The sequence below is a fragment of the Mustela nivalis genome (genome assembly GCF_964662115.1).
Source record: "Mustela nivalis genome assembly, chromosome: 9".
Lineage (NCBI taxonomy): Eukaryota > Metazoa > Chordata > Mammalia > Carnivora > Mustelidae > Mustela > Mustela nivalis.
The window spans coordinates 58,880,613-58,899,244 of NC_139028.1; the positions used below are offsets into that span (position 1 = coordinate 58,880,613).

Here is an 18,632-nt window from a genome sequence, read left to right on the forward strand (position 1 = left end):
ATCCAGTGGAGGAAAGCAGGGCTGGGAATTCAGGGATGGCGTTACAGATGAGATAGATGAGATGATGCTGGAGCTGGCTCTCAGCACACAGTCAGGTGCTCCCTGGTGGGGAAGGGCAGGGCACTTTGTAGGCCCTGAGAGGCAGTGTGGGCAAATAGGAAGAACACGGCCTTTAGGTCAAGAGGATTGGATTGGAAACCCATCCTGCTGCTCATCAGTCTCTGGCCCTGGTCGAGTCCCTTCACCTCTGGTAGCCTCAGTTTTCTGAAATATATTTATTTTTTAAAAACAACAAACCCCTGCCTTACACAGTAGTTGTGCGGAGGGTCAGGTTATGCGTATAAAGCACTGAGCTGGTGTCTGGAACAGAACAAGCCCCCAGAGGTGGTAGCAGATGCTTTCTAACAGTGACAGTCATCTCTGCAAGCTCTGCCCCCACTGAACGGGGGTCCTGCCCCGGCAGAGGTCCGGCTGCTGCTCCCTGGGCAGGTAGCACGAGGAAACAGGACCCTGAAGACTGTCCAAGAGCTCTACCAACCAGAAAGGGCCGTTGAAATGTATCCTTTCATTTGATCCTGGTGACAAGCCTGTGGGCCAGGCAGAGCAGGACCTTCATCGGCTGACTTACAATTTGAGTGATGTAGGTGACTTGCTCAAATGAGAACCCACATCTTCTAGCGTTCTTTCTCTACACTTCCCGGACCACCAGACTGCAAATATGTCCTTGGGCACAAAAGCTGGGCCACAGCTCTTTCAGACTCTCTGGGACAGACCTGCCAGTGCCACCCCCTTCTGGAATTCCCTGAGCTGGGAAACTGAACATGAGGGACACGTCCCTGGGTCGCTGCAAGGAGACGGGAGCCAAAAACCCGGGGGGCAAACCTCAGAAGACAGGGCCACCACCCTACTCCCTCTAGGACACATTTTCTGCCAAGGTGGATGGCACAGTTTGTCCTGGGTGATGCACAAAGAAATGAAACGATCCCCCCCGCCTCACAGCTGTCGTCAGGAAAGCAGATCGAGGCTGCCCAGACCGAGGCTGCCCCGCGTCGCAGAGTGGGCTCTAAGGTGGCTGCGGTTTTGTTTAGCCAGAATCCGTGTCATCTGGGGAGATTACCTCTGTGCTGCGTTGTGGGCAGAGTCTCGGGGCATTTCAAGACAAACAGGACATCTCTGCTGTTATCAGTTTCCCCCAAAAGAGAAGTAAAAGAAACACCAAGTAAATTGAATGAAAATAAATAAGTTCAAAATGGAGATGCCGTCCATTTAAAGCAAGTGGCTGGTATACCTTGGAGGGCACCAAGCTGAACATGGGGAATACAAAACCGAGTCAACTCCCGTCTCTTCCCTTCAAGTGCTGGCTGTCCGATTTGGGAGGCAGCCTCATGAATAAATAGCGACAGCATTATGTGAAGTGTCCTGTTACCCAGTTCGGAGCAGATACGAATTTCTACACACAGGGGTCAGGGAAGGTTTTGCCAGAAAAGGCACCATTGAGCTGACACCTGAAGAATGGGTAGAAGTTCAGCAGGCTGAAGAGGGAAGGGGGACAGAACATTCCACAGAGCAGGGATGAGAGGTGCAGAGAGGTGTGGAGGTGCGGGGGAGACAAGGTGCTGGAGTACAGGGCGTCTTCTGGGAGGAGGCTGGGGAGGTGAGGCAGTGGCTGCATGCGAAGGGCCCTGTGTGTTGCTTGGCTGGGGAGTCCGAACTTGGCCTAGAAGCCATGGGGCGTCCTGGAAGGGGGGGTGTTGGCACTGGAGTGATGTGACAGTGTTTGGGTTAGAACAAGGAAGAATGGCCAGGGGGGGACCCAGGCTGCAGGCAAAGAGACCTTCCTATTATTTGAGAAGGATGAGGTGAGGGGACAGTCACGTTAGGTCTAGAGAGGAAGGACAGTTGCAGAAAATCATGTCACCTTAGTCTAATTCAAGGAGAGAAAATAAAGGGAGCATATGTTGGGTCTGGGAATCTGGCCCTGTTGAGAATCGGCCAGTCCCCAAGACAACGCCCAAAGCAAGGGATGGTTGTGAAGACAGCCAGTCGGGGCCAGATTAAGACCTTTGTAGACCCTGACGCTGATAAGATGATGATGCCCCCCTCCCCCCGTCTTCATGTGTGATTCAAAAACCACCAATCTATAAAATAAAATCTTGTTTTTCAAAAGGAGCCAAAACCAATAAGTCTGATAAAACATAAAATCACTTCCTTCTAGACTTTTCTGATTCTCGTACTTGCATTCTGAAGGTTTGTGCCCCTGCTTTGCTGGGGCTCTAGGCACTGCTCAGTCCACCCTCTGAGTCCCCAGCACAGTTTGCATTCCACCATCCAGTGAAAATGGCCAGTGCCAGGCCATCCAACCTGAACAGAGGGAGAGTCCCTTGAATCAGAAGACTTTCCGAAGACTTGGAAGCAGTAACCAGTATTAAGATGCAGCTTGAGGCCCCAGGAATGACGAAGCCATGCACGGAAACGGAAAACCAGCTTTCCAGGACTTAGGAGTCCAGCTTCAGTCTGGCCTAGACTTGGAAGAAATTATAAAGCAGTACCATGTGATAGGACAACCCCGGTTTAATTAGGGAGTTCTCTCCAACTGTGGGAAAAAAAAAAAACAAAAAAACATAATGACTAGGAACCAGAAGAACAGTTAAGTTTATTGAGTATCTATGATGTGCCATGCACTATGCTAAATATTCTTAACCTATGATTTTATATGATTTTCTCAGTACACCAACAAGGTAGCTGTTCGTACCCCATTGTGCAGATGAAGAAAACTTGAGGCTCAGAAGGCCAGCTACCTTGCCTAGGTTTCAGAACCTGGAAATGACAGAGCCAGATTTGGAACCCAGACTGATTTGATCCCAGAACTTGTGCTTTTCTCCTGCCTTGTGCTCAGGGCCAGTGCCTTGTCTCTGCCATCCTCCATATGGTTGCGGTCTGCCTCTGCTTCCCTCTGTTGGCAGCGCTTTGTCTTTAGGACTTCCAGAAACAGAACCATCACCAGAACTACTGCCTTGTTTTATTAATTTTTCCTTGGGTGTTGCTGCAAATTACAAACTCAAACTGCAATTCCTTGTATCTAACCACAGAAGGGAGACTCCTGAGCTTCTGATGAGTGTAAGGTAGGCCTGAGTAATAGAAGACTGTGTTGCCCCTGACTGAGCTTCAGAGCTGGCCAGTTCTGACTGGCCTGAGTCAGTTGGGTCTTGAGGCCGATGGGGTAGGGCTGCTTACAGACTCAGGGAAGAAGGGCATGTGTTTTGAACTCTTGGAGTGTGGTGTTTTGTTTAGTTTTGTTTTGTTTTGTTTTGTTTTGTTTTGTTTTTTAGAGGCAAGCCCTCTAGTGTTTCTGGCTTGGCTTTACAGGCCACCCACCATCAGCCTCCTTGATAATCCTTTTAAGAAAACACGAGTTGAGCCCCTCTTACGGACAGGGCGCTGGGTGGGCATTGCGGTCATTGGCAAGAGCTTTTTTGTATTAACAGTTAGGTAAGATGGGTAGTGAAGTCAACCACGGGGGTCAGAAAAATTGCAGAACCCTCACCCAAAAGAGGGACGTCATCCCCAGGTGACTTTTTGCTTGGATTCAAGTTATACATCTGTGGTCCCCTGATGGGGAGAAAGAAAGTGCTCACCAACTGTGTGTCCTTATCTCGCAGTCACAGCCCAGCACATAAATACTACTTGACCACGGACCCCATGAGCGGGGCTGTCTTCCTCTCGGATACCAACAGCCGGCGGGTCTTTAAGATCAAGTCCACTGTGGTGGTGAAGGACCTTGTCAAGAACTCCGAAGTGGTCGCGGGGACAGGTGACCAGTGCCTCCCCTTCGATGACACTCGCTGCGGGGATGGTGGCAAGGCCACCGAAGCCACACTTACCAACCCCAGAGGTAAGACTTTGCCTTTTAAACACAATCAGTGACATTGATGGGGGCCCTGCTCATTAACTTCTCAGGAGTGAGGAGTCCAGCTTCCCACTCGGGCTTAGAATTGGAAAAAAATTATAAATCAGCCCCATGTGAGAGCAAAATTCACGCTTCATACGCACTCCATTTTCAAAAGAAATACATGTTTGTCCTTGCGAAAGCATTTTGGAAAATACCAGGAAGCCTACAGAGAAAACTTAGAATTGTCACAATTCCACCTGTCAGAAACATTCCGGGTGACATTTCCTGTCTTTCCTTCTAGCCTTTCTTCTGCGTGCTGGTATGCATGTGTTTGTGAGCTCACCAAAATCAGACAAAACTGAGGTCACATTAAACAAACTATTTTAATAACCTGGTTTTTTCCCCTCACTGATACATCACGAACATTTCTCCATGCTATTAGTCTTCTCTGTCCTCGTTTTCTGAGGCCATACAGCATTCCATCAAATGGATGTCCCGTCCTGCACTCATCAGTCCCCTGCTGTTGGATATCTATGCTCTCTCTCGTGTTATTGTTTTATCAGAACATTGCAGCGCATCATCTCTGTAGGCGCTCACATGCCATGGGAAGGGTTAACTGCAGGCTTTAGCTTTGAGTCCTCAGAAAGTCTTTCACAATTACAGTTTTTCATTCGCTTATTCAGCAAGTGTTCACTGAGTGTGCAGTGTACTATGGATGCATAGATAAGTTCAGTGGAGCAGAAGTAAGACTCGAACATGCACCACTGAGGTGGGAGAAAGGAAGAGGAGCTTCTCCCTGAGAAGCAAGGAGACCTCTGCGAGGGACTCTGAATTCTTTTTTTTTTTTTTTTTTTTTTCAGATTTTATTTTTTTTAATTGCCAGAGAGACAGAGTATAGGCAGGCAGAGTGGCAGGCAGAGGCAGAGCGAGAAGCAGGCTCCCTGCAGAGCGAATAGCCAAACGTGAGACTCGATCTTAGGACCCTGAGATCATGACCTGAGCTGAAGGCAGCCACTTAACCAACTGAGCCACCCAGGCATCCCAGGACTCCAAATTCTGTGCCTAGAATACAGGGAAGGCTTTTTAGGGGAGAAGCTGTCATTATCAGCCTTCATCGACAAAGCATCCGCTGTGTGCAGCCATAAAGATAATCACCCGTAGTGTCTAAGCCTCAGCGTCCCCATTAATAAAATAGGGACATTAATACCATGTGTGTCCACCTCCTAGGATTGTTCTGAGGGTCAAAATGAATATATTTCATATGATACCCCACAAAAACGTCACAGGTGATAGTATAAGTAAATAGTGCCAGATTTCAGGGCCTCTCCTGGACCCAGCTATGCCCCTAGTGAATGAAATTAATGTCTGTGAAAGCGGTTGGTAAAATACAGTTGGCATATGCACTTTCCAGTCCAAGCCCTAGACCCTAGTGAAATCAGGCAGTTCTGTATTCAGATCCAGTCCCTGTCACCTCATAGCCTTGTGGGTTGGGGTGAGTTGCTTACCCTGTCTGAACCACAGTTTCCTCGTCTATGAAATAGGAATGTACTACCGCACATAGTACAGATTAAATCTGATCAGGAGTGAAAACGCTTAGTTCAGTGGTTCTGGGCACCTGAGAAACATCTCATAAAGAGTGACTTCTATTATAGTTGTTCTATTATATTACATTATATTACCACGCCATATCATGTATGATCTCATCACATCTCTCACATACCGGGACTGGTCAGGTGGTAACTGTGGGGTAGGTACTGGGACTTCAGTGGTCCCAGTCACGATTTACAAACCCTGAGCAGTGGCCTACAGTGGAAAGAAAACCTGGCCGGTACTTAGGGATCCTGCATCACGATTTAGTCTTGCCGCTCCCTGGCCTCTGACCTCCTGCTCTGGGCCTCATTTTTCTCATTGGCAAATGAGCAGAATGGGCTCCATGGATCCCCAAGACCACGTTCAGTGACAGCATTCTATTCTCTTAGATTTAAATGTGTTTTTTTCTGCAAAGGTTATTCTCTCCAGGTCTTTCTTGGTTGCCCGTCCCACACACGTGTGTTCTGTACACACAGATGGACACACACGGAGGCACGCATGTAGGCACCCAGATGGAACGGCAGTGAAATTGCCCAAAAGTCTGTAATTAACCCAGAGAAAAATGGCAGGGGTGCCATGGTATGCAGACACTTCACAGCAGGGAGGGGAAGAGATGCCCACCTATTTAGCACAACAAAAGGAGAAAAATCTGAAGTAATTAATCAGGGGCAGATCACTTCTGTTAGCCTGTGCAGTCAACTTTGTAAACAAGCAACCTGATTGTTCACAGAGCACTCATCCGTCCCAGCAGATGGAAGAGAAAGACAGAGCATAGCCAGGCAGACAAGAAAACTCCTGTCCGGAACTTACAGAATGCAATTAATTTACACTCTAGGCAGGGACAGAAGAAAGGCGTTCCTGCTTGAAGGCTGCCTTGTCCTCCGTGTGAAATTGCCCTCCGCCCTGAGCAGCCTAACGAGGGGGTGGACAGAACTACGGCTCCGGGAACACTTCATCACACAGAGGCCCTGGGGTGTCTGAAACCACCCCAGTCCTGGACCCGTGGACCCCGAGAGCAAGGGCCTCCACAGAGCACTGGTCAAGTTCTCAGCATTCTCAGTCACTGTTACTGAGGACTGTTACAAGTCAGCTGTTACTGTCCCCGTTTTGTTGATGAGGAAGCTGGACTCGGTGAAGTGACATGGCCAAGGTCCTACAACTGGAAAGTTCTCTCTTGTAAGAGCATCTCTCTCCGGGAAGCTTTTCCCCACCCCTTCTTTCATTTCAGTGCCCAGAGAAGCCTAAACAGAACACAACTGACAGGAATCTCCTTTACTTCATCATGTCACTCCCTGGGGCACTCCGCAGGGCCCTATGCCAGGCACTGCCTCATTCCCGCCCTCCACACCTAATTCTCCGTGCTCCCTGTGTGTGTAGGGGGGATGCATCTCATCTGTCTCCCAGCCCCAGCACCCCTGAGCAGCTCTCAGTTTGGTAGGGCCATGTCTAACTCTTGGAGTGGAAATCAGGATCACCCACGATAAAACATATCTTGGGGGGCACCTGGGTGGCTCAGTGGGTTAAGCCTCTGCCTTCGGCTCGGGTCATGATCTCAGGGTTCTGAGATCAAGTCCCGTATCGGGCTCTCTGCTCGGCGGGGAGCCTGCTTCCTCCTATCTCTCTCTCTGCTTGCCTCTCTGCCTGCTTGTGATTTCTGTCAAATAAATAAAATCTTAAAAAAAAAAAAAACATATCTTGGTCCCAGTCCCAGCCACCCCGAGAATTAGTATTTCCAGGAGTGAAGCCAAGCAAGTATGTGCTGGGAAAAATAAAAAACTTCTGATGATGCTGATATATATCACTGGTTAAGAAGCATGGATTTATCAGAGTGATTCTCAAGCTTTGTTTTACCTCATTATCACCTGAGGTGCTTGTCAAAGTACAAGCAGATATTCAGGCTCCGCCTGAGGTTCTCTGAACCAGCTCCCTGTGGGGTACATAATAGAAAATGTCCAGGTGATTCTCACACATATCCAGGAGTGAGAAATACAAATTTAGAACAATCCCTTCATTGAAGAGCTGAGAATACAAATGCAGAGACATCCAGTGACTTGCCCAAGGTCACACAGCTGGTCATGGAGAAAATGAATGGTGAATTCAGATTGTTCTCGTCCATGTGCCTTTTTTTAGACATTTATCTCACCCGTACTCACTATACATATCCAAAGGTTTCATGCTTAGGCTCTATACATCTATAATAATTGGTCAAAATAAAATCAGAATCAAAAAAACAAGAGGGATGATTATCTTGTGAGAAAAGAAAAATTGTTACCAAAAAGGGGATTTGATTATTATAATTACAAGCCTTTGTAAGTAGGTTAACTTAAGGAATTCACAGTTTTGACTTTGAAGAAGGTTCTCCTTACTGCTACCTCTGATGCTTGACAAATCCCCAGAAGCAGGCGTCGAGTTTTGGCAGCTAGCTAAGCTGATAGGTAAAAGTCTCCAGAGGCAGTAAGGTGGACAGACCTGAGCCCTGGAGAACCAGAAGACTCAAGTTCTAATCCCTGCTCTGAACAAGTTCCCCTAGCCCCTGGGCCTCTGTCTTTAGGCCTTTGGAAGGGGAATGAATCCCATGGAGAGGATGTCATCAATCACAGAGGGGAGGTTCTCCATCAGCCTGGAAGGCTTCCTGAGCATGTAGGTTTTTACCACCTCTTACACTGAATTCCCTTTTTCGGTTTCTTTTTCCCAGGCATCACAGTGGACAAGTCTGGGTTGATTTACTTTGTGGATGGTACCATGATCAGACGCATTGATCAGAATGGGGTCATCTCCACCCTACTGGGCTCCAATGATCTCACCTCGGCCCGGCCCCTCAGCTGTGACTCTGTCATGGATATTTCTCAGGTAAGGAGAAAGCTTCGCCTGCTAGAGCCCTAGGGTTGGACGCTCATCCTCTCATCTGATACCCAGCCCTCCACCAGCCCTCCGTCTTTTTACCACACTAATGCTTTAAGAGTACACTCCTGGGGACAGGGGGAAAGAGTACACTCTTGGTGTTGGCCTGGGAAGACCACTAAAGACACAGAGATGAGTAGGGCATAGCTTGGTGCTCTAGGAGTTCACCTTCAGGTGACGGGTGGGTGACAGAGGGACCTCAGAGGACAGTGAAGAAATCTGCCTAAGGAAGTTTCAAGGGCAACAGGGATTCATGTGGTATGAATTTAAATCCATAGCTGCCTGTGAATTCCCTCTGTGGAAGCACTTATAGTACAGTACAGTGCCTGGACATTGTCTTTTCTCTTCCTATACTGGAATTCCTATACAGGAATTCTGTTCATCTTTTCCTCTGCTGTAACCAGAGTGCTTGGTTTGTACAGGGTAAGAGTATAACCAGGATTTGGTGACTTACTGATTGAATCCTACCTTTGCCACTCATGAGCTGAGTAACTTTAGACAAGTTCCTAAAGTCCTTTGACCCAGTGAGCCACCCAGGCACCCGTCCTGAAGTCCTTTGAACCTCTCTTTTTATATCTTTAAAATGGAAATCATTGACTTCAGCCTGGCAGGATGGCTTGGAGAAAACATGAGCATAAAGGGCTCTAGCATTGCTTGGCTTTTCCAAGGCGGTCAATAAACAGAAGTCCTAGCGCCTACTTTCACAAAGGAAGTGCAGTTTATGCACGATCTTGAAAGTGAAATAGGGGTAGCTGCTTGGCAAGGAAGAACAGAGGCATCTCATACAAAGGGAACAGCATGTGCAAAGGCACTAAGATATGAATGGGCCTGGAACGGTCAAGGACCATTGGAAGGTTGAATGCCTGAGCCTAGGGTTCTTAGGATAACAAAGCAGGAGTTGAAACTGGAAGCATGATTTGGGGCCAGTTAGGGAAGGACTTTCCCGTACCATGCCAGAGAGTTTAGACCTTAGCAGGGAAACGCTGGGAACCCAGGGTAGACCCAGTGACTGACTGTTCAGCGTGTCCTTAGTTTGTCCCACAATGTCTTGGCAAGGAAAGTGCCCTTTACTGCTAGATCCTTTGGCAGGGCCTGCCCGGAGCTGAATCAGTGAACATCCTTCTTGCCAACATTAGAAAAACCAAGGGAAAAAGGAAAGCAGGAGTTACATTAAATTGCAGACTGGTGTCAGCAGGAACCTCACTTAGCTTTTTAAACCCCCTGCACAGAGGCCCTGTTCCACAGACTGCTGACCTGCTCCCCATGCTCTGCAGGCCACAGAGGTGGGGAGGCCTGATCGGTCATGCCTGCCTGCCTATTAGTGGCATGCGTCGTGGAGCACCGTCCCCAGGGCTCCCCAGCTGTCGCCGGCCATCCCAGCACGTGCCTCACACCCCTTTCCTTTGCTGGTGTGGTTTTCCTCTGCACCAGCTGATGTGATTGTTATGCTCCCGGATGGAATCTGTTTTCTGCCACTCGTCTCCCCAGTTTGGCCTGCTTCCCCTTGCTGGCTCGAGAATTTCCCTCTCCGGGCCCGTGAGCAAGCTTGAATTACCCATCAGGAAGCTGCCACAGCCTGAGGATGTGCACGCGAGTATTTTCAATTCTCAACATGGGCCCTGCACCAGCCATCTCAGGCGCTGACCGTGTTCAGTCCACATGCTGGAAAGCTGTTTAACTTTAGTTAGAGGCACTGCCAAGCAGCCAGATCCAAGGCTTGGAGGACAACAGGCAGAGAGTGGAATGGGAAAAACCCACACTCAGCTTTGGAAATCCGGGACCACAGTCCTCTTGCCCCTGGTCCTCGCTACCCTCATCTGAAGCGAAGCATGGAATTCTCAGACTTTCCAGACACGGGCTGATTTTTTTTTTTTTTTTTGAAAATTTTATTTATTTATTTATTCAACAGACCAAGATCACAAGTAGGCAGAGAGGCAGGCAGAGAAAGAGGGGGAAACAGGCTCCCTGCTCAGCAGAGAGCCCAATGTGGGGCTCGATCCCAGGACCCTGAGATCATGACCTGAGCCGAAGGCAGAGGCTTAACCCACTGAGCCACCCAGGCACCCCATGGGTTCATATTTTTTTTTTTAAAGGTTTTATTTATTTGACACAGAGATAGAAGTACAAGTAGGCAGAGGTAGAGGGAGAAGCAGGCTCTCCACAGAGCAGGGAGCCCGATGTGGGGCTCGATCCCAGGACTCCGGGATCATGACCTGAGCCGAAGGCAGCCACTCAACTGACTGAGCCACCCAGGCGCTCCGGGTTCATATTTTTATATGCACATGTGGGTGGGGTACTGGCTTTCATTCTGAGAGTTCTTTTGTACAAATACTCCAGGTTTTTCACTGGCCCCCAGGAGCGGGGTGATAAGCCAGAGAGCCAGGAACACAGCTCAGAGGCAAGAGTCCAAAGCAGCAGACCAAGGAACTCAGCTGCCCTGGGAGGAGATGAAGACCAGGACCAAAGAGAAACTCAAGGGAGGCATAGAGTAGAGAAGGAACAGAAAATGTTGCAACCCTGTCGAAAGAGGGACTTTATTCCTAGCTCAGCAGGCTACAGAGTATGACTCTGTACAGAGGGTCCAAAATGATTTCTTGAGAACTTAGCATGTGCCAGGCACTGTTAGAAATGGGAATACAGGATGAGTGTGACTTCGCTTTTCTTACTTAGCTGTCACACACAATAAATCCCAAGGGGTTTGTCTACCCCATTTTACAGATAAGGAAACTGAGGCTTGGTGGGTTAAAAAAAAATGCAGTTATACATACAGAGCCTAATGCTAGGTTCTATCAGGAGTGTGGAAGTGAATTTTGAGATGAAATCATGAACATAACTTGCCTAGCACAGTGCCTGGCAGCCAATAACAAGCTGTAAATATTTATTCCCATTATAATTTGCAAAGAAACTCCTTATACAGTGTCTTGTTTGATCCTCACAATTACTACTTGTAATATTTATTACCTCCATTTACAGAAGTGAGCTGTCCTGGCCTCAGATCCTTGGCACTGTCCATGCCATTCACCAGTCATTCATTCTTTCATTCATCCATTTAGCAACCCATTCTCTGAGAACAGATTCCTGCAACAAGGCAGTCATCTCAGAGTGCTTTGATGAAGGTACAGAATATTCAGGAGGACGGGGGAGAGGGAGCTCCATCCCTTCTCAGGACCACAGAACACGGGAGCCAGAGGGACCCACAGGAATTCTAAAGAATCATTCCTCCCTGGTGGTGACGGGTATATTGAGTCTTAGCGCGGCGGTCACTCCTAGGAGGTGAAATCAGAGAAGCTTGTGTGCTTGGTCTGCTCCCCTCACATGGGCTCCGTGACAGAGCGAGGACAGACTCCAAGAGCACCATTCGTTCTTTCCCAGGTGCCTCTGTGCGCGCAGCAGGAAGGAGGGAGAGAGCAGGAAAGCGTTTGCTCTTCCTTGCTGCCCCTTTTCCTTCTCCTCCTCCCCCCTCCCCACCCACCCATCAGGGAGCCATCTTTTCATCATAATGACTGGCAGAAAGGTCTGGGCAAGCAGGTCCCCAAGGTGCCACAGGACCAAAAGGCATAAAATATTTAGCAGCCAGTGTTGACAAGAAATTGGTTTTAGGAAATTGAAAATTCCCCTGTCACTTTAGAGTAAACTGTTCTTGATGCAGCCAAGGGCTGCTGTGATGCTGTGCTCCAGAGAGCACTAGAAAGTGGGAAGGAGCGCCTCCGGCCAGCTCTAGCTCCAACTTGCTGGGCTCTGCGGGGGGCCAAGGGGCCCCAGCTGGGAGGCAGGAGACAGATCAGGAAGCAGGGCCTGAGGACGGCCCTGAACTGAAGGGTCCGATGGAGGTGGCCACATCTCACATGTATGTAATTTGCTGATGTTTCTTTTTATAAGAGTAAACCACAACATGGACACTGTAGAAAATGTAAAAAAGTTAAAAATTACGGAGAAGAAAGTTAAAATTACCACAAACCTGAGTGTGGTTAACATTTTGATGTATAACCCCCAAGCTTTTAATCTCCCCTCTGTCTGTAATTTATCTAATTTGTGGTTGCCATGTTTCCCCCAGTTGGGATCACACTGTGCTTACAATTCTGTAACCTGTTCTTTTCAACTAATACATAGCAAGCATTTTCCCATGTCATTAAATATCCATCCATAACATTAGTGCTTTTAATGGCTACCCAGAGTATTCCTCCTTATGGGCGAACTAAATACTATCATTTATTTGGCCAGTTCTCTGTCGTTGGGCATTTGAGTTGGTGGCAGTTGTTTGCCATTATTAAAGATGGCTGTGATGTACACTCTCGCAGACAAGGGTGTTCAAGAGTGAATTCCTGAGAGAGAAATCTCTTATCTAAAGTAATATGCGTATTTAAGCAAGTCCGAAATTGGACAGAATGTCGAGTGTTTGTAGGGCGCTCAGGAACGTAAGGCGAAGAGTCCCTAGGGACAAGGTACGCAAATCAGATGGAGGTGACACTTCCGGCCCATGTGCAGTGTGGCTGGATGACCCCTTGGGGACACAGCTGGCAAGTGGCTTCCCTTAGGGCAGTCACCTCCCAGAGTGCTAAATCCAACAACCCAGCCTCCGTGTCCACCAACAAAGCATTCCTCACCTCAGACCCTGCCAGCAGCTTCCCTGGGGTACCTGAAAGTTCCCCGTCATCCCTGCCAGCTTCCCAGCCTGGCGCAGAGGAGGCTCAGGCATGGGCCCCAGGACCTCGGAAAACCCCTCATTCCCTGGGCCACCTTCTCGAATCTCTTCCAGGAGGACCTGTTCTCTGAGGCTCTAGAAACCGTTATCTAGAGCAGGGAGTCACAAACCTGAGTGTGCGCAGGAGCCATCCAGGGGTTCTGTTGAAATTCAGTTTCAGATTCGTAGGTTTGGTGAGACCTGCCATCCCGTGTTTCTGACCGGCTCCCATGTGGTGTCAGGGCCACTGGTCCATCAATCACACCCGACGGAGAAAGGATTTCATTGTGATTCCCAGTCTTGGTGATTCAAATCATGATTTTGGTGATTCAGATCACCCAGAAAGCTTTCAAAATCATGCCGCTGCCTGAGCCCCACACTCAAGAGATCTGAGTTCACTGATCAGAGGTGGGATGTGTGTGCCAAAGCTCTCTAAAATCACCACAGGTGATCGGAATGTGTGGCCAGATTTGAGAATCACTGGTCTGGAGCTGTCAGGGCCCGGGGCTGTTTGGTCTTTACATCCCCCGCCCCTAGGCACATGTGCATCCATGAACCCAATGGGTTGAGATGCCGTCTTTCATCTGCGTACGGTATCCTCAGTTTGTGTAGAGTCTCTCTAAGACACCTGAGCAATTCCTGCCTCAGCCTCCAGACTCCATCCAGCTCCCCTCCCACCTCCATCACCTTAGCGGTCATTGTTCACACCCTTACTGTGGGACACTTGACCCTGTGGTCAGTCCTATTTCACAGAGGTAAATCCGAGCCCCAGAGAGGCAAAGTAATTGCCCAAGGTCAAAAGGGGGAGGGGTGGCTAGGATCTGAACCTAGGCTTGTTTGGCCCCCAAGTCTATCTCCTGTCTACTTTTTTTGTTTCTTTGCCTATTTTTTCTCCTTTTTATTCCCTTCTTCATGTTTTGTGAGTCTAATGGAGATCATCAGGTGTCTCAGTGACAGCACTTGCATGTTTCCCTCTGATCAGGGGATTGACATCTGTTGTTGATGACAGGCCACCATGAGATCAGGCAGGACAGCGTCTGAAGGCACTGGGAACATTCTCGCGAGCTATACAGGCTGGGGGAGGATTTGTGGCGGGCACCCTGCCAGGCCTCTGAGTACCGGTTGTGTTCATTGGCAGGTTCGCCTGGAGTGGCCCACAGACTTAGCCATCAACCCCATGGACAACTCCCTCTACGTCCTTGACAACAACGTGGTCCTGCAGATCTCTGAAAACCACCAGGTGCGCATCGTCGCCGGGAGACCCATGCACTGCCAGGTCCCCGGCATCGACCACTTCCTGCTGAGCAAGGTGGCCATCCACGCAACCCTGGAGTCAGCCACCGCTTTGGCTGTCTCACACAACGGAGTCCTGTATATTGCAGAAACTGACGAGAAGAAGACCAACCGTATCCGGCAGGTCACCACCAGCGGAGAGATCTCACTGGTTGCAGGAGCCCCCAGTGGCTGTGACTGTAAAAACGATGCCAACTGTGACTGTTTCTCTGGAGATGATGGCTATGCCAAGGATGCGAAGCTGAATACACCGTCTTCCTTGGCTGTGTGTGCCGATGGGGAGCTCTATGTGGCTGACCTAGGGAATATCCGAATTCGGTTTATCAGGAAGAACAAGCCCTTCCTCAACACCCAGAACATGTATGAGCTGTCTTCACCCATTGACCAGGAGCTCTATCTGTTTGATACCAGTGGAAAACATCTGTACACCCAGAGTCTGCCCACAGGAGATTATCTGTACAACTTCACCTACACGGGAGATGGCGATGTCACACTCATCACAGACAACAACGGCAACATGGTGAATGTCCGCCGGGACTCTACTGGGATGCCCCTCTGGCTGGTGGTGCCGGATGGCCAAGTGTACTGGGTGACCATGGGCACCAACAGTGCACTCAAGAGCGTGACCACACAAGGACATGAGCTGGCCATGATGACATACCATGGCAACTCTGGCCTGCTGGCAACCAAAAGCAATGAAAATGGATGGACAACATTTTATGAGTAAGTATCACCACAAGGGCATTTGACAGTTTTGTTTCATGAGATGTATTGGACGGTTAGAGGTGAGTTGGTGGAGTGTTAATTTTTGGATAGATTTCATTTTGGCTCAGAATTTGGGATGTAGACCATTTCCTACATGTTGTTACATTACGTTCGACCGTTACGTTCAACCGTTATGTTCATGTCGCAGACGATTGCTCCTAGGCAAGAACGTGATGTGGTGGAAAAGGCATGAGTTTTGGCATTAGGAGGCTTAGGCTTGCATCTCTTTAGGCTTCCGTTCCCACATCTGTACAATGGAAATAACCTGTGCAACATCCCACAGGCAACATCCCACAGGGAGGGAATGGAGATGAAACATACTCGACAGAGTGCTGGCAGCTCCAGATGATCACTTCCAGAAACAATGACAAGTTCCATATAGATGCCCACCTAATCCAAACTCACCTCTACAAGTTTCAAAACACTTTTTATCATTTTAACCACTTTGGATGGAACTTAAATGCCTTCCGTGCCTCGCTTCTCAAACCCATTATTGAGACATAATGAAACCTTTCTCTTTATGAGTCAAGATCATTAATAAGGAGCAACTGCAATTGCCTATTACATCAGAAGGGAAGACACGAAGCTATGGAACCCTTCACTCCTGCCCCAAGAGGGTTGTAAACTGTTCTTTGATCAGCTCCCATGTGGCAGGGTTTCATCCTACTGCTTCCTCCCCATGCCTGGCACTATTGTGGCTCCGTGGGTTTCAGCCGTGGCACCCACCAAGGAGCTCACCTCCCTTTCCCTCATCCAAGGTAGGGCTTCTTGAGGGGTGTGGTCAGAAAACCAGAAATTCAGCTCATTCCAGTCCCAGCCAGAATCAAAGACGGGGGTGGGGGGTATCTGAGCTCTTTATCTAGGAGCTATTGTAATGAATGGACTTTGTACCTGCTCTTTTTGCTGCTCAAATTTTTTTTTTTTTTTTTTTAGTGTTTTCTTTCACAGTCCTAGCCATACCCCAAGTAACTGAGACTACTGAGTGTGTGACCATTCCATAGGTATGCAGGAGATGGGGAAGGAAGTAGATTTTTGTGCCCCAGAGATGGGCTAGGAATCACATTATTGCATTTAGTCCTAACAGCTCTGGAAGGTGAGCGACAGTATCCTTTCTACAGAAGTAGAAACAGGCTCAGAGAGGCTCCCTGTTAATCCTGAGAACAGAGCAGAACCGGATCACAACCTAAGTCTGTCTTCTGCTGGACCTCCTGCTGAGTTTGTTAATCCCAAATGAATTTAAATCCTTGAACTGTAAATTTTTCTCAGGCTTGATCAAGCATCTGCTTTTCATAGTCCTAGAATCCAAAGGCAAAAGATCTGTAATAGATTTTTAAAACAATTTGCACCCAAAAAAAAAAAAAAAAATGTCACAGTAATTCGTGCAAGGTTCACTGGCTAAATTCCTGTCTCCAAACAAGGGCCTTGTTAATTACAAAGAAAGACAAAGATCCAGGAAAACAGCAATTATCTTGATTAACTCATTGAAATGGAAATACACTAAATAATTCAATTTTCCTCCATTGCCCAATGGAAATCTCGTATATATACGCTACTTAACCAATACAGGGGTTTCTTTGTCAGAGCAAGTCGGCTCACTCAATTAGTTCCCAAGGTCACTCCTTCAAATCCCAACCGGAATGCTTACAGATCAGGGCAGCAGTTGCTGTCAACCAACCCTGAAATCTAAAACCATTTCCTAGACCTCCATCTGAAAGGATCCCATTCCCTGCTCCCTGTCCTCCTCAAAGAAATATATAGTCATAGTTGTTTTATGAAGAAGAGAAAGGTAGTATAATCACTGTTTAGAAAATGAAGTTTGGGATTCCAAAGCACTCCCTGAGAATGGAAGATGAAAGCCCTAAAATTAAAAGAGAAACTTACCTATCTTGACATCCTTCTGTGTGCCAAGATCTTTCCAATTTCATCTTCACGGCAACCTCAGACCAGAGAAATTACCTCCACAGTTTTTACAGATGAATGAACTGAGGCACAGAGAGATTAGGAACCAGTCGAAAATTACACAGTGATGCATCGCAGAGCTGGAACACAGGTCCATGTTCTTTCACTGACACGGAGTGGGTTCACCGAAGTTCTCGGTGACTTCTCTGGATGGTAGGGATAAAAACAGTATCTGTATCATAGGGATAGTCTGACATTAAAAACGTCAGTGAGATAAACTTATGTTTAAAACACCATGTTTTACTCATCAGCACTTCTCAACCCATAGCTGCTGCTGTCATCGGCATCGTCATCATCCTCGTCATTTTCCTTGTCATTTTAAGCAACATGAGTGGACATAGCAGTAATTACAGAAATATTGTTTGGGCATGAAAGGTAGTACCTAGGAGCAGCAGGAAGGAAACTAGTCAAAGGAGCAAACCAGAGTTGTAATTAAAGTAGGCAAGAATCAGAACTCAAACCAGAGGAGCAGACTCAAACATCAAGTCTGAAAAATCAAGGTAAGAATTAGGAAAGGCGTCAAGTCCCCGAGAATATCCAAACTGGCCTGGAAAAAGACATGCAGGGTGGGTCAAGGAAAAACGGCTCAGCTCAGACTGAACAAAGCCAGGGTACAAGACAGCTATTTTCACCAAAAATCGCTAGCCATGTGACTCAGAGGCTGGCTGACTGATCTCCAGACCTAGGTTTCAACCAGATGGAAATCAAGATTCCCCTACCCTATTTCAGGGGCATTATGAGGATCAACAAACTAAATAAATACGGAAGGTTTAAAAAAAAAAAAAAAAAAAAACTTATAAAGGGTGAAGCTCCCTAGAAGTAAGCCTGCAGTCTTATCATTACTGTGGCGTTTCTTTTTTCTTTTCCTTTTGTTTTGTTTTGTTTTGTTTTGTTTTTAAGTAGGCTCCACACCCAGCACAGGGCCCAACACAAGACCTGAACTCATTACCCTGAGATTAAGACCTGAGCTGAGATCAAGAGTCAGACACGCAACCCAACCCAGCTACCCAGGCACCCCATTATTGTGGTGTTTCTTAACACAGATTTTGACAGATTTTGCCAAAGCACCATTGCCCTAGCGAATTTTCTATTGTTAGCTCCTTGAGAGGGTTTAATGGATTCTAGTCCAAATGTTCTAATATTTAAAAAAAAAAAAAGCCAGGCTTGCCTGTAACATGGGCTATTACTGAAACAAGTTTTAAGTTGGCTTTATTGATCCTTTCAACAGATTAAATAATACATCTAACATAAACATCACATACTGCAGAGCAACTTGACTTAGAGAGTTCACAGTCCTTCCTCCCCTCAGCCCACAGGTTCTCCTGGCAGAAAACCTCAAAGAGCCCTGTAATGCACTCCTCATCTCCAGTGTGTGGTATCATTAATTTCAGACTTGGGCTCCTGGCCAGATGTCATTCGATGGCTAAGAAAATGGCGTGGTGAACATAGGGCAGGTTCCAAAACTCACTTGCTGGGTGGGCGTGAGCTGCTGGCTTCCCTCAGATTCACAGGGGTAAGTGGCTCTGGCCTCCCATGGTGTCCTGTGACAGCTCC

General features: G+C 47.8%; 1 protein-coding gene across 1 annotated transcript in view; it reads left to right on the forward strand.

Annotated features, from left to right (window-relative positions):
• TENM4 (teneurin transmembrane protein 4) overlaps positions 1-18,632 on the forward strand; it is a 753,030-nt gene that overhangs the window by 699,391 nt on the left and 35,007 nt on the right. Inside the window, exons 26-28 of the mRNA XM_082749583.1 lie at positions 3,660-3,892; positions 8,175-8,329; positions 14,200-15,077. Coding sequence (XP_082605709.1) covers positions 3,660-3,892; positions 8,175-8,329; positions 14,200-15,077 — 1,266 coding nt within the window. The remainder of the gene's footprint in view (positions 1-3,659; positions 3,893-8,174; positions 8,330-14,199; positions 15,078-18,632) is intronic.